Source organism: Fusarium mangiferae, assembly GCF_900044065.1.
Source record: "Fusarium mangiferae strain MRC7560 genome assembly, contig: FMAN_scaffold013, whole genome shotgun sequence".
Classification (NCBI taxonomy): domain Eukaryota; kingdom Fungi; phylum Ascomycota; class Sordariomycetes; order Hypocreales; family Nectriaceae; genus Fusarium; species Fusarium mangiferae.
This window is the reverse complement of record NW_024573933.1, coordinates 221,370-238,968: the sequence shown is the minus strand read 5'-3', so window position 1 is coordinate 238,968 and position 17,599 is coordinate 221,370. Positions and strand designations below refer to the sequence as shown.

The following is a 17,599-nucleotide window of genomic DNA, read 5'->3' as shown; positions in this document are numbered from 1 at the left end:
CGGCCCAACGCCATTACAACCAACAGCTGCAACGCTGTCCACCAGAAATACCCGGTACTGAAACCTTGTCCTGCCAAACACGCCAGTGACCCTCAATACGTGTCAGGGGCCCGAGTGCTACGCTAGCGTTGTTCTCTCGCCTTGCATGCATCCCGCCCCAAACCCAAACAAACCGTAGTCTCGGCAGTCCTACCCTCAGTCTCCAGTTTCAGGAGATAACTCTGTTCCTCTTCTGGCGTGTCTCACTGTGCAAAAAAGAACGGAGACAAATCAAATACCGCAGAATCCTAGTGGAGTCATGTTGTATTTTGTTATTTGCGAGGTGCAGTCCACTGGGAGGGGGAGGACCCTAGCTACAGGAACATGTTTGCTTAACCGACGCGCAATCCCTGCATGTGAAATCCTCAATCCCGGGGGCTTGTTTTTCTCCAGTCCAACGGCTTTTTTCGCGTTCCTTGGGGCCTGTCAGAACTGAAATGCGAGAACAACTCACCGCTCATTTCTGCCGTGTTGCTATGTAACGTCGCTAACCAAATCGACATCATACGAGACAATCCTTTTAAAAGAGACAGGCCTCGGCACTTATTTATTCCCTCCTGCTAGACTAGTTCCATTTCTACTCCAATTTCCAGAAATCATCCAAAAGCCCATTCTCATCCACTAGTATCTGCCATTTCTTGACAACAGCTTCATTATGGAAACGATGGCACCTCTTCATCACGCCCTTCCCCCTCTTGAAGTCTTCGTCACTGCTGAGGATTTTGAGAACCTTGGCATGACGCCATGGTTCAGTTACTCAGTCACTCTGCCGGAGCGACCCATTCCCAGCGCTTCGGACCGGCCCCCACTGGAGACTGAGCGTCTGCTTATCCGACCTCTCACAATGAACGACCTGGATGCATTTCATGAGCTTCGCAAACGTCCTGACATTCAGAACCACTCAACAGCTCGCGGCCGCGCAACCAAAGACAAGGACGAGACTGAACGACAACTCCATTCTCTGGTTCAGGACGACCAAAGCCACTGGTGGTTTGGCGCCTTTCTTAAATCGACCAATGAGCTCATAGGCGAGGGTGGCCTGCCAGACGTCCTAGCCATGTCCTCCTCGATCTCTGGTTGGCCAGAAGCCGAGTTCCTCATCAAACCAGAGTTCCGCCGCCAGGGATACGGCACTGAGCTCTGGACGGCAGTCATGAATTCGTGGTGGGATCTACCTCGTGAGCGACGACGACACCAACTAGTCCCCGTCGTCGCACCCGGAAAAGAACCCGGCGACAAGATGGACGAGTGTGTTGTCTTCCAGTGGGAAGCAGGCAACGAAGCCGCCAAGAACTTCTTCGCAAAGGTCCTGTCACAAGCACCCGTTGCCGCACAGGGCGGCTGCGAGAGCATCGATACGCGAGACGGAAAAGAGGGAAATCTCATCACGTGGGCTGGCACAATCATCTGCAATCCTAGGCCGATGCCTGAGGAGGAGGACTCTGATTAGATGGAGCACAAGAATTTCATTCAAAAATGGTCAAAAAGAAAAACGGTTTCGGGGTAAATTTTAGACGGGCCAAGGACATAACTACTGGGTTTAGGGCGCGTACAGCAAGCGATAACACGTTGAATGATGGCATCTTTGCATATTAGACGGCATTTGATAGCAACTAGGTAATCTGACCATTTTAAGTTGTATAGGTACATAATAACAAGACTGTTATACTATCTTATTACTCTGGCAACGCTCTTACGAACATGCTCCTGCAAGATTTTCATGAGTGCAGTAAAGATAAACTGAGTTTACTTGTCCTTGCGACGTTGATCGCGCTGTGCAGATCTTTGTTTCGACTATAGCATCTGCCGTCAACATGTGCAAGCTCTGTGCCTATACTGACTCAAGACCCGAAACGCGCGTTGGCCTCCAGGATCATGACCTTTGCGAAGCTTGACATTTCTCCACGAACCAAGACGGTTTCCTTCGTTCAAGCCTGCTGAACCCCACTGCTCTCATGCACGAAATAGGAATGGTAGAGACAAATCCCCAAGTTTCATTTTACCACGCCGTCTTCTAGGCTTGTTCTAGAAGGTCGTCAAGAGCCGAAACCAATTGATCTTAGCAGAAGTTTAAAAACCATGATGCTATCTCGGCCCGAGACCCTGAGATGTCCGATGGGGCTTCGTCGATCATTGGCTCATAACGTTCCAAGCGAGCTAGCTAGCCTCAAAATCAGCTCTAGGGAGGAGCCTAAACATCTCCAGTTTGACTATCGCCGATTGATAAATTATCGGGGTTTTCGGCCCCAGCCAAGCTATTGGTCGATATACGAGATTTGTAAATAACCTTTAGCTAGCTGTTTGACGGAATATCTTCTGTCTCAACTGCCGTAGATGTTATTTCCTTTGGAAGTTGCCTAAAGCTTGATTCTATAGTTTGACGTTTTGGACTATCTTTATTCTCAGAAGGGATAGATCTTCAAACTCTATGTCATGGGCTACAGGGGCTATGAGTAGCCTCGGCATGTGAACCGGCTTTTTCAGCAGTCCCCAATATCATAAAGTCAAAATTGAGTTTATTCCCACGGGCCTTCCGGTCTCCTTTTGTAATGTTTCCGCTAGCGTAGCAAACAAAGTTGAGACCGTTGACTGTCATTCTCTTGGCATGTCCCGGGATGTTAGACCAGTTTAGGATAATAGCGGTGCCGATGATACCGAGCAACCAACAGCAGGCAGTGAGTGCTAAGCGGTGCTCGATCGTGATCGGGGCAATACCCAAAATGCCTGCGAGCGATGGGATATGGATAGCTATGGCGCAGAGGATGGAGGAGTGTTGAACGTTCGAGGCGATAGCTCCCGCAGATATAGTCATGACTAGCTGAAATGCTCCGTTCAGGAGCTGCGAAAAAATGACCTGGTGAGGACTGTAGCCAAAACCAGCCAAAAGAGCATATATGAAATTGGTGATTCCAGCATTGATAATGCCTATCGCAATTTGCTGGCCAGCTATAAACCAGACGCATGGTTCTAAAAGCGCCTCTTCGATCAGATAGTGGAGCACTGTGCTGTGCTTAATAACTGTTTGGTCGTCGGCGATTCGCCAGATAGAGAAGAACTTTTCTTCATGGGTGAATAGCTTGGAATCAATGGGGCTGGAAGGGAAGAAGAAGAATGCGATACAGCCCCCAGAAATAGTGACAACACCAATGTCATATAAGAAGATTATATTAGAGGTCGTGCCGCTATTATCGCTTTGCATTAGGCTTTCAATAAAGACAAGCTGCCAGGGTTCCAAATGTGTATTCTCAGTATGACCAAGACCCAAAGAGGGACCGGCGCCTAGCATCAAGGAAATACCATTACAGCCAAGCCAGATACACATCCGCAAAGGCTGCTCATCGCGCTTCCAGAACATGCTGGCGGTGAGCATCCAAGCCGGACCAACACAGGCTTCCAGTGCTCCTAGCAAGAAACGCAACACCATCATGCCAGCAAAGTTCTTTGCGCCGACTTTAAAGACCAGCAGAACTCCCTAGCAAGCGAGCACGCAAGAGATAAACTTCCCAATCGCAAAATTTCGTAGGCAGATACTGGATGGGTACGAGCCTACCAGGTACCCGATGTTTGTGACGGAGGCAATCCACGAGTAATTGTTGCCAACGAGATTCAGATCCTTCTTCAGACCATATGCAGATTCATAATTGAGCGTTTGCATATCGAGGAATGATACAGATAGATCAAGCACATCTATAAGAGAAATGGTTAGCTAAAACTAATAAATTACGGGAACAACAACAACAACAAAAAAATAAAGAAAGAGGATATACCTACGCTAGGAAGCAAGATGAAGTCGATTTTTTTAAGAACCTTCTTTGGCTACCTCTTCTCGTCGCGCAGGGTCCATGAGTTGAGACTGGCGGTAATACTCAAGACCTACGTCAGATTGTGTTTCCTGCGTTTCCCCAACGTCAATATCCTTCTCAGGTCCATCTTGACTCTGTCTGCTCTTTTTATTCTCCATCTTCGGTGATTTTGATGAGTAGACAATATGGGGTTAAACAATGCTCTGCTGGAGGAGATGCTGATAGCATGGGTATAGCTGTGATTATATATGCTCAGAGTGCAGCTGGCGTGAGCCTAACAATTGTACCAAGTACGACTTGATTATTTTTACGGGAGGTACTTTTAATCTGTTAGGCACTTCCTACGATAAGTATCCAGTATGGGTACAACAAATCTTGACCACAATTCGAAATCTTGATGGTAGCCGGAATACAGCCAAGGTATTGGGCTTTTGCTGAGGCCATCAATCAATCCAGTTCGCAAAGGAGCCACGTTGGCATCTCTAGCAACGGGACCACGAGTACGTTAGCTCTCAAACATCTGACACTTAGCTGCTAACCAGACAGATTGGGGTTGAGAATGTAAATCCGACTCCTGCTGGGGAGGATATGTTCGGCCTTACTACCCTGGTAAGAACTGGCTGCAGATGGTACAGCACAAGCGAGCTGATGAGGCTGAACAGAATCTCATGAAAGTTCACAAACGCCATGTCGAATCTGCCGTTCCAGGTTTTAAACCAGTCGCGGCCCGCAACAAAATCCTTATCTGCGACTCGAAGCCTGACTTTGGCAAGTAAGACTTGACACGTGATTTGGTACGTAATGTTACGGCTAAGCTGGCATTAGTGGTGCGTCCTTGTACCGTACTGTACCCCGCCTCTGCAAAGCTGCAATCAGAAACCAAAGCCCTACCAAAAATGTCAGCACAGGCGATGCAGTCCCCATCCAGCGGGACTCGAGCGCGCCGCAAGCCGATCCTCAGGGTCAAGACAGGCTGTTTCACTTGTCGGAACCGCAAGAAAAAATGTGACGAGGTACGGCCTGTCTGCTCTGGGTGCCGTCGCAACAAGATACCCTGCCGATGGCCCAGTCCACAGTCTCTGCCAAACGCCAACGACTCACCGAGGTTGGAGCACTCGGTCCAAACTCCGACTCTAGGTGGTCTCCAGACTCCATCTCCACAGAGCTTTGGCGTCGAAATGGGCGTAGAAGAGGCATTGGAGCAGCCTCCAGTCCTGAACGCCAATCATGAGAATGATGATGAGTCCGATCTTCTTCGGCTACAGAGCAGCAGTAGTGCCTTTGATCCCCCATTGGAGCACTGTTTTGTCGCTCCTGCGACAGATATTTCCGTTGCTGACCATGACCTCGACCATGTGGATTATGGCCTCGCCGATGAGACCCAGACAGAAATACAGGCTATACAAGCAACTGAGGCAGATGAAACGATTGAGGAGCCGGCCATCCAAGACACCATCAGTAATGCTCTCATCGGTCTGTCCGGGGCCCATCTCGGTCAAGGAGCCCTCATCGAGCCCAGTCCACCCCATGTCAGCCCATCGATCCTCCCTGGCCTAGATGCGCAGGCATTTGAGTTGATGGGCCACTATCTAGATCGCACGGCAGTGAGCATGGGCAATGGCTCAACGACAGCAAACCCCTTCATCGTCCAGCTTATACCGCTCTCCTTCGCCAATCCCATCGTTCGTGAGCTCATGCTCTCGCAGAGTGCCTCGCATCGAGCCGTCTTGGATGTAGGGGATCAGTCGGAAGCGATAGCTCATACCTACTATACCAAGTCAATTCGTCTGTTTCGTAAGGCTGTGAATGAATACCTGGCTGGCACCGAATCAAATCCGCTCTGGGTTACTATCGGCGCGCTGATCATGTGCTTTACCGAGGTATGCTAGATTGCCTCTTATCTGAGAATCGATCCGATGAGCTGACTCCCTCTATCAGACCGCTAAGGGCGATACCAACGGTGTCATCTTTGATCATATACAAGCAGTCGGGCCTCTAGTTACAGATCTGCTCACAAGGCTACCTCATCTTCTTCCTGACGGATTGTGCGCTTTCGTCACCGAGTACTACGTTTACACTGCAATCATCAGCATGATCTCTACAGACCCATCAGCAAGTACAAGGCTTGTGTTGTCGCCCGATCTAGAGCACAAGGCTCAATCTTTGGTTGGATCTGGCTACGTGGGCCAGCTCTGCGGCTCATGGCTTTCGTTGCTTCTTCTCATCCCACGAATATTCGACTTTGGTCACCGAAGAGTAGCAGCTAGTGTCGACCCGCCGTTCCCAGCGGCAGATGACTTCCTCAATTTCGGCAGTCTCCAGTTCGAGATCACTTCGTTCGTCCCATCGCCCTCAGCAAGCTCCGAGGTCACCATCTGCGGCTACATCTTCCAACAGGCCCTCCATCTCTACCTGATCACAGCTCTTGGAGTCGGTGATGAAAGACAAGTGACGCAGCATATGAGCCTGGAGCATATACTAGCAAGCGCGTTCATATACCTCGAGCAGCTTCCAGCCTCTGCGCGCATCAACACAAGTATGTGTTGGGCGCTGGCGGTCATTGGATCCTGCACCACCGATGAGGAGCGACGAGAGACTCTTCGACAGCGTCTACAGACGATGTTTCTTACAATTGGGCTTGGTAACATATCTTCCACATTATCCTTGCTAGAGCACATATGGATGCGACCTCAGAGGGAACAGAGCCCTTGGATCATTTGTCGAATCATGTACGAGCACGAAATATGGATATCATTTGCTTGAGGACATTCGTGTATGACCAGTAGATATCAATTATACTATCAGATGAGCTGCGAGACTGCATTATGCCTGGTTCCTGGGGGCCTGAGTGGCAGGACCTTCGGGCGTGACATATGCCTTGGTCAAACCGCCATCAACAACAAAGTCATGTGCATTGACGAAACTGCTCTCATCGCTGGCAAGGAAGACTGCGGCCTGCGCCTGCTCTATAGCCTCACCGAATCGACCGGTAGGGAAGTGGACTTCGCGGCGGAATCGCTTGGCCTTGTCGTCGCCGAGGAACTCCTGAAGCATGGGTGTGCTGATTGGAACGACAACGTTAGTGGTCAGGGTTGCTTTTGAATGGTACAAGTCGACGACATTGGGGACTTACTTGAGTGGTGCAGGGCACAGCGAGTTGAAGCGGAAGCCTATGCAAGATGACTGACTGTTAGTTTGTTTGTGATTAGACTGGGGTGAAGTTCAACTCGCCTTCGCGTGCGTGAACAATAGCCATCTCGCGCGTATAAGCAAGGACAGCACCTTTGCTAGCTGTATAAGCAACCTGAGGGGTCGCAGCCCCAACGATAGCGACCATGCTAGCCGTGTTGATAATGCTGCCCTTGGTCTTGCCATGCTTCCTCAGCGACCGCACGGCATGCTTCGAGCCGTACCAGACACCCTTGACATTTATATCAAACGTCAAGTCCCAGATGCTATCTGGACACTCCTCCGAGTCGCCATCCTTGGGGTGCATGATTCCTGCATTGTTGAACATGACATCCACGCCGCCCCAGGAATCCAAATGTGTGATAGCTGCCTCGACCTGCTCCTCTTTGGACACATCGACGACTTTTGTCTCTACTTTGCCGGTGGGATTCGGTACAACGCTTCTGACTTTACTGAGGGCCCGTTCGAGGGCGGCGTTGTTGATGTCAGTCATGAGGACAGACGCGCCGTGTTGGAGGAAGAGGATGGTGGACTCGAGGCCAACGCCGCTGTTGGAGGTGAGCAGCTATAACAAAATCACTAGAATGAGGATTTTAAAACGTACCCAGCTGCGCCAGTGATGATGGCATTCTTTCCTTCAAGTCGCCCAACCATTGTGGAATGTATGTCCAAGGAGCTTTGGAGGGATGGTTTACGGCTGGAACTATCGAGGCAATGAGAATGCTGAATGTATCAGGGTAGTATAGCATCAGGTAAGTATCGCGTGCTTTATACATACAATCATGGAATGCCTCATGCAGACGCGGGGTTCGGAATTGCTCATGGCGGTCGAATTACTGTGGTATGGCTTTGCGCTCGTCATTCTCGTAGACACAAGATGGGACTGTCGGTCAAGGCGAATTCGTTATCCCGAACTGGTGACTGCAGTAGAATACTTGGACCCTTTTTTGAAGGGCGGTTCGACATGTGATTGGACAATGGTCCCTAGCTAGCTCTCTCCAGTTCTTATCGGTTGTCTCGTCGGACTTTTCCCGGCACCACTCACTCACCTCGCTGGGCGAACAGCTACAGTACCTACTAGCCCATTGGTACAGTACCAGCTTCTTTCAGGGGAGCTACATAATCTACATAGACAGGGCATCACGCGTGGCAGGTCATGATGGCAGCAGCCCATCACCAATCACCTCCTTTTCCGCTTCCGCTTCCGTTCCAAGTCCATCATGCTCCACCAATACGCGTCTGTATGAAGTAACTAGTCCGCCGTCTACCGGAAACCTATGACCGTCAGTTTTCTTAGTCAACAAATCGCTGTATCACGACAGGAACCCTCATTTCTGTATATTTAACGCCCAGTAAACGGCATCGAAACAAACACATCATACTCTTTACAATATCGCCCACCGGCTCGATTTAGTCTGTCATCTTCTTCGTGACAATTCGCTTCATCAGAGATAATGGCTTCCATCAAGACCATTTCCCCCTCAACAAATAAAATCGTCTGTGAAACTCCAGAGACTTCCCTCGATGAGGCACGGGACATAGCTCGGCGATCTCTGGTCGCCTTCCAATCCTTCCGCAAGCTCGACTTGGCCCAGCGACGCGCGATAGTGGAGAAGGGTCTCGCTGGCATTCAGGAGCGGAAGTTCGAGCTCGGCCGCGAACTCGCTGAGCACATGGGTCGACCTGTCGCCGCGAGCCACAAGGAGATCGAGACCATGCAGAAACGTGCTGACTATCTCCTCGATATCGCCGGAGAGGCACTGGAGAGTCTGCCGGGACGCCCTGAGAAGGGGTTCCGGAGAAAGATAAAGAAGATTCCCGTCGGGCCAACCCTTATTGTTTTTGCTTGGAATGTAGGTACTCTATCATGTTGCTTACAACAGACGGTATCTCATCTACTCTACCTATCTAGTTCCCTTATCTCATCATCGTCAACGCCCTCATTCCAGCTCTGCTGGCAGGCAACTCGGTCATTCTAAAGCCTTCGCCCCAGACACCTCTCGTTGCCGAGCACCTCGTCGATATCTTCAACACGGCTGGCTTGCCAAAGGATGTCCTTCAAGTCGTCCAATCCGGGGATCCGGAAGCACTCAGGGAGCTTGTCAAGCTCCCTGAGCTTGGCCTTGTTAGCTTTACTGGTTCTACAGTCGGAGGCCTGGCCATTCGTGAAGCTACCAGCGGAAGCACCATTCCTGTCAATCTGGAGCTTGGGGGTAATGACCCAGCCTACATTCGACTTGACGCAGACCTTAAGTACGTCGCCGCTCAACTGGTTGATGGCGCTGTCTTTAATTCCGGCCAGAGCTGCTGTGCTATCGAGCGTATATATGTCCATACAGATGTGCACGATGACTTTGTTCATGAGGTCCAGGAAGAGCTCAAGAGGTAGGCGAATGACCCTGAGAGCGCTTTTGGTTCTTCTGGCTAATACATTCGCAGTTACAGGCTCGGTGATCCTCTACAAAGAGACACTATGGTAGGGCCAGTCATCTCCCGCGCCGCACAGGAGAACATCAATGCCCAGATCCAGGATGCTCTGGCCAAGGGCGCCGTGGATGCGACGCCTAGGAACGAGAGCTTCATCAGTGCCCCCTCCGTTGGCAACTACGTCCCTCCCACTCTTTTGACCCACGTCACGCATGACATGGCTGTTATGCGCGAGGAGACGTTTGGTCCCGTGATCCCCGTTGCCAGAGTCAATGATGATGAGGAAGCTCTACGCCTGATGAACGATAGCGACTACGGCTTGACCGCCAGTATCTGGACCAAGGATATCGCCCGTGGGGAGGAGCTCATTGATCAGCTCGAAGCTGGTACCGTCTTTGTCAATAGATGTGATTACCCCAACCCTGTGAGTGCTCCCAGATGAAGATGACTTAGGTAGGCTGCTAACAGAAGCCAATTAGGATCTTGCTTGGACTGGATGGGGGAAGTCTGGTTTGGGGTGTACACTGGGACCTCGTGGCTTCGATGCGTTTGTTAAACTCAAGAGCTACCATGTAAAGGAGGCTCAGGCCTAGATATGTAAATTAGATAGATACGATTTATAATTTCACTAAAGGCGATTTTACTATAGATAAATCTTTGCTTCAGTGCGTGACATCAACAGTTGGGAGAGGCCAAAGGCGCTCGGTCAGTGGCAAGTTCGATGTGACTGGTCAACCTGTTCCTCCTACAGCTTTTAGAGTACTTGGCTTGGGTCTGTCGGATAATATATGTGCCCCAAAGTCTGCTTAGCAAATGAGATCAAGAGTACATACCTGCTCACAGAAGGTCTATGCATCTTGAACAACGGAGCCGGCAATCAGCACTAGCATGTTCAGCAAAAGTCAATTTGATACACGTCACCAACCTAGCTCTTATCGACATGCGCGCATGTGTAATGGATTGTAGTGAGCGCGCGCTCAGGAGGTAACTCTATGTCACTAACAATGTTAATAAGGCGCTAAAGTCTTGGGGTCCCCGATTTGAGTGATATCTTGAGTTGATGATGCGGACAAAACTCTAGAAACGCGCAAAGTCTCTCGACCGGGGATCGACCCTTGAGAGATCTAAACCTATCCCGTTTCTTAGAGCGCGGACAAGTAACAGTATGTATCATGGGTACCGGTGCTCGCGCTAAATTCCCTTCGAAGATGACCAGTCTAGCCGGTTGTGGCGAAGATCTATTTGCATTCTAAGTGCTATCCACTCAATCATGGGCGGAAATGGTTTTCATTGGTCCCTTGCTAGATATGACCAACATCCTTCACAATGGGGGTATCTTGGTGATTTACTGGGTTAGCTTCGAGGCGTCGCATCTTGATGCCTCGGTACAAAGTTGATCTCGGAGCATTATTGTATAATAATTGTGTAAGAAGAACGTTACGATCAAATCTTGTCCAACATACCTACTTTGGCTACGAAGCAGACTAGCTCCCCTTATTACACGACACTGCTCTTCCTTTGGTCCTTACTCTCACCCTCATTGCAACTATGACCAACTATGGCGACTCAGCACACAATACTGTAGCGAGTAATATGGCTAATGGTAAAGTTATGGAATCACCCATCGACGAGATTACAAAGCTGTTGGCTCGTGATAAAAAGGTCAAAGTGGCCGGCATCGACTGCGATGGCATACTCCGCGGCAAGATTATCCACAAGAGCAAGTTCTTGTCCAGCCTTGAGTCTGGGTTCGGTATGAGTTCGGCCATCTTTGGCTGGGACATGCACGATGTTCTCTACACCCAAGAGACGAGCTTGACGAGCGCCGACAGCGGCTACCAAGACTTCACGGCTGTGATCGACCTGAATTCTTTCAGGCGATTACCCTTCGAAGATAACATAGCCTTCTTTCTTCTTCGCTTCTATATCCATGAGAAGCCCGTATTTGCTGATGGCCGCGGGATGGTAAAAGCCTTGACAGACAACTTGGTCGACTCTGGTTACAGAGCGCTGGCCGGTGGTGAGTTTCACCAAGCTGCACGAATACTATGGACAGCTGAATTCTTAATCCTGGTTGGTAGTTGAGCTAGAATTCATGAACTTTCAGACACCGTCACAGGATGGCTACGGCAGCTCGACCGACCATCCGAACCTCGCAGCATTCCTCGCCCACAACGCCCCCAAGGCCCTTCGTCCTGTGACAGCTGGCGCGTTTGGCTACAGCGCGACAAGGCCTATAATGGCCAAGCAATACTTCCACGACATCTTCGACCAGAGTCTAGAGGTTGACTGTCCAGTCGAGGGCTGGCACACCGAAAGCGGGCCATGCGTCTACGAAGCGGTATATCCTCGACTCCACTGCGTGCACAGGAGGTGTATTGCTGACGTTTACCAAATACAGGCCCTAGCTGTTTCACAGGTGTCAAAAATGGCTGACAACGTTGCCTTATTCAAGTCTGTCTTGTCCGTCATGGCTGTAGATCCACTGGACTGATAGGCGTGGCAGGCTAGTTTGCAAATCGGTCGGCGTCCAACACAATATCACACCATGCTTCATGGCGAAGCCTATTCACGGCCTGCCTGGAAATTCTGGTCACATACACGTCTCTCTAACAACAAGTGATGGGAAGAACGCCTTTGTTCAAGAGACGCCCGATATCGACGCCCGCTGGCCCGATATGGCCTACCTCTCTGACACAGGCCGCTATTTCCTAGCTGGCATTATCAGTGCTCTGCCTGACATTATGCCTCTGCTTGCACCCAATGTCAACTCTTATAAGCGTTTGGTCGAGAACTACTGGGCACCTGTATCGGTGAGCTGGGGCTTCGAGGATCGTCTCGCCTCTATCCGTCTCGTAGCACCGCCCAGCTGCAAGCCCTCGGCGACGCGTTTTGAGATCCGCGTTCCTGGCGCTGATATCCACCCGCACTATGCTCTCAGCGCCATCTTCTACGCGGGGCTGCGTGGCATCAAGAACAAGATGCAGATCACTACCCCTCCAGAGTCGGCGCGCCCTAAAGAAATTCCTGCCGAGCGGCTCCCCAACACCCTCGAGGCGGCTCTCGAGCGTTTCAGTGCCAAGGACTCGGTGGCTAGACAGATCTTGGGCGACGACTTTGTTGACTTTTTCACAGTTTCGCGATGCCATGAGTTGAGGCAGTGGAGAGAAGCTGTCACGGATTGGTAAGTGGTTGCAATGAACTTTTTTTTTTTGCGTCGTCTAACCAGCCCGTAGGGAATTTTCGCGCTATATTGAGACTGTATAGATAGCCATGTTTTAAGTGGTTCTCATAGGTTGTACAATGGCGAGGGGGGGACAGGAGAAGAGACAGTCTTGAAAGCAAATGACGTACTGAACGGTTTATTGCTCCAGTCGGCTGGTTTGTGACCCCTTAGGGTTCTTGCTACGCACCGTTTGACATATATTTTGATGTGTAACTGAATATATATGCTGTTCTTTGCCCTGTTCTCGTCGTGTCAAGTAGCATTGATGTGCGTCTCCGTAATCAGAAATGTGTAGTTAGATGACATGATAATAAATAAACTGACTACTATAACTGATTCACCTCACATCACGAACTCTCTTTTGCGTGCCTACCAGCCAAAGGTAGGACGATCTGCGAAAGTAAATTGTTCTTGTGACTTATACTTGGCTAACATGTTTAATTGCCTCTGTCACTGGATTGACCATTCGAGACGTCGAATACATCTGAGAATACCTTTAAATCTATCCTAATACATATAAAAGCGACCCGAATTGCTTTTTAGCGGCAACTAGAAACCAAGAGTCTCCACCAGATTGAATCATTACCTACTGCGCGCTGGCAATGGGACGGTAGCTGACACGAGCGCTAGCATACCACCAGGAGATCAGAACGGCGAATGTGACGGCGTAAACAACGCATACGTAGTTCATATTGTCACCCTGGACCGGATACTGCGGTGGGAAAGAGTACATCTACTTATGTTATTAGTATAGGAGAATTGGACGGACCTATCGGCAGACTGCCTTACCACCGTGCAGAACGCCAACCATATGAGGAGGACGATATTGCAGGCCATACCAGCCTTGCCCATCCAGAACGGCCCACGTTTGAGCTTGGACCGACCCATCAGAAGAAGGCAAGCGACTGGGATACTATAGGAAGCGTACAGAAGAACAACGCAAGCCGTGACCATGCTATTGAAAGCAGTATAAGAAGCAAGATAAAGACAACCAAGAATGGCAACGATAATGCAGCTGACCACATGCGCCACAATTGGAACACGGAGGGTCGGCTGTATCTGACTCAAGTATCTGGAACAGGGAAGACCGTTGTCCCGGGCAAAAGACCAGCAGAGGCGAGCTTGCCAGGTGTGAGAGGCGATCAAGCAGCCACAGCCAGTGAGTATGATCAAGGAGCACAGTGCAATAGCCCCGGACTTGTTAGATAGCGCCTGGTCGAAAAGCTCAAGAATAGGGACTCCAGTGGGCGTGCTACTCACGGCATCAAAGTCTTTGATGCTGAACAGCATGGCGATGCCAAACAGCCAGGCTGTCACAAAGCCAACACCCACAGTACCAAGAATTGCGATGGGGATGGTACGCTCTGGGTTGAGAACTTCCTCAGCCATGTGGGTTGCACAGTCAAGCCCGTTGAAGGCCCAGTTGCAGTTGATGAGGCCGACTATATAGGCGATTCCATCACTGGGCCATCCTGTGTTGTTGACGAACTCGGAGAAGACAAATTTTGCAGATTGATGCATGTCGGCTTTGCATGGCACGGTGAGTATGATGACTAGGAAGGAAATGATTGAGGTCCACAACGTAAAGAATGTTACGCCAGGGAGGGCAGTACTGGAGATGTTGAACAGGGCACAGAAGAAGTTCACAACTTGGTAGCTGACAAAGTTCATCCAGGGTTTGATGACTCTATCAAAGAAGAGCGTCAGAACTGTACTAACTATAAGGCACGGAGGGAGAGGGTGTACTTACAAGGTTGGGTGAGCCATCTGAATACAACCCATTACCAAACCGCCAACACCGAGTGCAATACTAGCACACGTGAAGAGAGCGCCAGCCCACGCAATCCAACCGGTCAAGTAAGACAAGAATCTGCTACAGCGCCTACTCGCGAGCTGACTTGTCCAAAAGTACTGGCCGCCCGCATCAGGCATAGCCGAAGCCAGCTCGGAGAGCGACACCGCGATGGCGGTGCAAACAACGGTTATAAGGATGATGCCGTAGACGAGTTGTACGGGGCCGCCAGAGTTTATGCCCGTGACGAGGGCTGTCGAGATTCCGAACCATGAGTTGGCGAGGGAGAAGCTTATGCCGAGGACGGAGAAGACGGAGAAGTTCTTTCGCAGCACTTGTGTGTGTCCTACTGTTATTTGAAGAGATCAGTATAGTTCACTGCCCAGGGAGCATCGCTTTGGATGCGAGGTGGTGCATACCTGTAATGGACTTGCTGTGGCCGAGAGACGTATCTTCCTCTGGAACATTGTCCTTCGAGATGTTGTCTTTAGTTTCCAGCGTCATGGTGTCTATGGTTTGGGGGCGGACACTGCTTGTGTACAATCACGCTCATTCAAATTTGAGGGGGCAGTTCAAGGAAGAGATCCTGATGTTACTATATATGTATACACAGTACTTATCATTCCATGCCAATCAACCACCGCTGCTTCCCCAGCTCGGGTCTTTCGGTTCACCCGTGCAGGCCAGAGGTGCTACTGAAATGGCCATATCATGTCTTATCAAGACTAGTAATAGCACATTGCCACTACCAGCCCAGGCATCTCCAAGATAAGATGGGTAGTTTGGGGAAATGGGCCGCGACTAGGCGAATCTGGGGATCGCGGAAAAGGACTTGATTGGCCACAGTTGGCTGATCTAAACCGAAGGCTGAAATAGGACAAGTCCAAACCTTGGTTACTGAGAATGCCTAAGATAGCCAATGTGGTACTGTTCCGCGGATCCACCAGGATGTCAGCCGCGAGGGCATGAGTTATGGCTATCGTGATTAGACCATACAATTTTAGATGTCCCCGATGCTTATTGTCCCCTTACTAGACCATAATCAGATAGAGTGGGCAAATTAATTCACACGAAAAGGTAGGACAAAGGGCGTGAAACTGCATGGAGCACAGTTATCTCCTTTACCTTGGTAGCTCTAATTAGTGCAGAATGGAAAATACTGATAAGCACCCAACTCCTTCACATCCATACCTCACTATCTCTCATCAAAGTTGACACCAATGACAATGGACCACTCCCCGGAGCACCACCGCGCCTATGTTGGCAAATCTGTCTCCCAGCTACCCACGCCTTCCCTCGTAGTTAGCCTCCCCATCGTGCAGAGCAACATTGCCAGACTGCATCAAGACGTTTCCGATCTTGGTATCGGCTTCCGGCCGCATGTCAAAACACTAAAGGCAAGGATTAGCCGTCACCACAAGCGACCAAGTCTGACAATTTTGGCATCCCCTAGACACTTGAAATTACGCGGTTGATGCTTGCAAATGGAGGATATCGCTCTGTTGTTGCCTCGACCCTTGCAGAGATCCGTGGAGTACTCCCTTTGGTCCAAGAGGGTGTTTTGGATGAGGTATATTTAGTACGGCCTATCAAATTGGCTCCGTCAGGCTAATATGTTTAGAAAAGTGTCTCTATGGCATGCCTGTCTACCCCGGTGCTTTGCCTGCACTGCAGCAATTACGCAAGTCCATCGACATACAGCTCATGGTCGATAACGAGCAGCAAATCACTTGCCTAGATAATTTCCAAAACGAATCAACACAGCCGTGGGACATTTTCATCAAGATCGATGTCGGCTCGCATAGAGCCGGCATACAACCGGATTCATCTTCGTTATGTAGACTGGTCGCAAAGGCCGAAGAGTCTCGCTCTGTCAACATTGCTGGCTTCTACTGCCATGCCGGCCATTCATATGCCGGGCGTTCTCCCGCAGAGGCAGAGAAGACTTTGCAAGATGAGATCTCGGGAGTCTTGAGCGCATCCAAGCTCTTGCCCACGACGCGCAAGCTCTGGGTTTCGGTGGGGTCAACGCCGACGGCCCACGTGGTTAGGAGCTTGAAGGCCGCGCTCCCAATAAACATAGAGCTGGAATTACACGCAGGTATGTGTCTGCGTGATCAAGATATCCATCTGTCGAAACAGCCCTTTCGCTAACATGAGCCGTACAGGGAACTTTCCCACCAACGATCTCCAGCAAGTTTCGACAGGCGTCATTTCCGAATCCGACCAGGCGGTGCGTGTGGTGGCCGAGGTATGCAGCGTGTACCCAGATCGCAACGAGGCTCTCGTAAACGCAGGCGTCGTTGCGTTATCCAGAGAGACCAGCGCATTTCCTGGCTTCGGGTATGTCGTGGGTAGGCCTGAGTGGAGCGTGGTACGGTTATCGCAGGAGCACGGGATATTAGGTACGACACAGCCTGAAAGCACAGCTGATGAGGCTTTTGCAGTCGGACAGCGCTTGAGTCTGTATTGCAACCATGCTTGCATTACAGCGGCGGCTTTCTCTGTTTATTATATTGTCGATGAGGATGATGTAGTGATCGATTGCTGGGTTCCTTGGAAAGGCTGGTAGTTCTACATGATTCAAGTATGGAATTTGTGCCCTAAACTTCTATAGTATGTAAATCGATGAGGAAAGGGGCCAGATGAAAGTTATATACGTAAATCTTTCGGTATAAATAACAGAACGGATATGCGACCGGTGTACTGTTTGCTAATCTCCAGAACGGGGGGCAAGTAATCCTCCGTTTTTCGATGTGCAGGGCTATTTATTCCTCTATAGTTAGTGGCCGACATAAAAGGCGCCCTGCCAACCAGTATATGAAAACCCATGCCTGATTGGCCACTCATTGCGCCTAACGTTGGCGACTGACTCAAATTGGCGAGTGCTTTGACCTTGAGCGTTGAAAATGAGGCCCTCCATCACTTTTTGCTCTTTTAAGCATTCAATCTATCTGATTTGCCGAGGCAGTGAAGGTCATCTCCACTCGGCCTGGGCAGTTGCAGCAATGACGGCAATAACAGGGCATGCGTGTATCACGACATAGAGCTAGGGTGGCCCATTGGCCAGTGCAGTCTCGGGGTCCTGTCACAGCTGACAGCTGACAGTGAGCAACTGTCCCA

General features: G+C 50.2%; 8 protein-coding genes across 8 annotated transcripts; 5 read left to right on the top strand and 3 right to left on the bottom strand.

Moving 5' to 3' along the window:
- Positions 1–694: 694 nt before the first annotated feature.
- Positions 695–1,489, top strand: FMAN_00074 (uncharacterized protein; the record flags this gene model as incomplete). Its single annotated transcript, XM_041821880.1, has 1 exon — positions 695–1,489. One exon carries the CDS (start codon positions 695–697, stop codon positions 1,487–1,489), a length of 795 nt encoding a protein of 264 aa, XP_041687616.1.
- Positions 1,490–2,470: 981 nt separating this feature from the next.
- FMAN_00073 (uncharacterized protein) lies at positions 2,471–4,000 on the bottom strand (the record flags this gene model as incomplete). Its single annotated transcript, XM_041821879.1, has 3 exons — positions 2,471–3,511; positions 3,590–3,726; positions 3,847–4,000. 3 exons carry the CDS (start codon positions 3,998–4,000, stop codon positions 2,471–2,473), a joined length of 1,332 nt encoding a protein of 443 aa, XP_041687615.1.
- A 738-nt stretch (positions 4,001–4,738) lies between these two features.
- On the top strand, positions 4,739–6,605 carry FMAN_00072 (uncharacterized protein; the record flags this gene model as incomplete). The annotated part of the gene is made up of 2 exons (XM_041821877.1): positions 4,739–5,722; positions 5,781–6,605. The coding sequence occupies 2 exons, from the start codon at positions 4,739–4,741 to the stop codon at positions 6,603–6,605; spliced, it is 1,809 nt and encodes a 602-aa protein (XP_041687614.1).
- Positions 6,606–6,665: 60 nt separating this feature from the next.
- On the bottom strand, positions 6,666–7,854 carry FMAN_00071 (putative oxidoreductase, short-chain dehydrogenase/reductase family; the record flags this gene model as incomplete). The annotated part of the gene is made up of 5 exons (XM_041821876.1): positions 6,666–6,887; positions 6,976–7,025; positions 7,074–7,579; positions 7,636–7,754; positions 7,810–7,854. The coding sequence occupies 5 exons, from the start codon at positions 7,852–7,854 to the stop codon at positions 6,666–6,668; spliced, it is 942 nt and encodes a 313-aa protein (XP_041687613.1).
- A 631-nt stretch (positions 7,855–8,485) lies between these two features.
- Positions 8,486–10,051, top strand: FMAN_00070 (putative aldehyde dehydrogenase family protein; the record flags this gene model as incomplete). The annotated part of the gene is made up of 4 exons (XM_041821875.1): positions 8,486–8,884; positions 8,944–9,416; positions 9,471–9,882; positions 9,938–10,051. 4 exons carry the CDS (start codon positions 8,486–8,488, stop codon positions 10,049–10,051), a joined length of 1,398 nt encoding a protein of 465 aa, XP_041687612.1.
- A 955-nt stretch (positions 10,052–11,006) lies between these two features.
- On the top strand, positions 11,007–12,646 carry FMAN_00069 (putative glutamine synthetase; the record flags this gene model as incomplete). The annotated part of the gene is made up of 4 exons (XM_041821874.1): positions 11,007–11,478; positions 11,540–11,799; positions 11,860–11,912; positions 11,965–12,646. The coding sequence occupies 4 exons, from the start codon at positions 11,007–11,009 to the stop codon at positions 12,644–12,646; spliced, it is 1,467 nt and encodes a 488-aa protein (XP_041687611.1).
- A 624-nt stretch (positions 12,647–13,270) lies between these two features.
- FMAN_00068 (related to amino acid transporters) lies at positions 13,271–14,980 on the bottom strand (the record flags this gene model as incomplete). Its single annotated transcript, XM_041821873.1, has 4 exons — positions 13,271–13,417; positions 13,474–14,371; positions 14,435–14,822; positions 14,896–14,980. 4 exons carry the CDS (start codon positions 14,978–14,980, stop codon positions 13,271–13,273), a joined length of 1,518 nt encoding a protein of 505 aa, XP_041687610.1.
- A 722-nt stretch (positions 14,981–15,702) lies between these two features.
- Positions 15,703–17,048, top strand: FMAN_00067 (uncharacterized protein; the record flags this gene model as incomplete). Its single annotated transcript, XM_041821872.1, has 3 exons — positions 15,703–15,873; positions 16,103–16,577; positions 16,645–17,048. 3 exons carry the CDS (start codon positions 15,703–15,705, stop codon positions 17,046–17,048), a joined length of 1,050 nt encoding a protein of 349 aa, XP_041687609.1.
- Between the last annotated feature and the right edge of the window lie 551 nt (positions 17,049–17,599).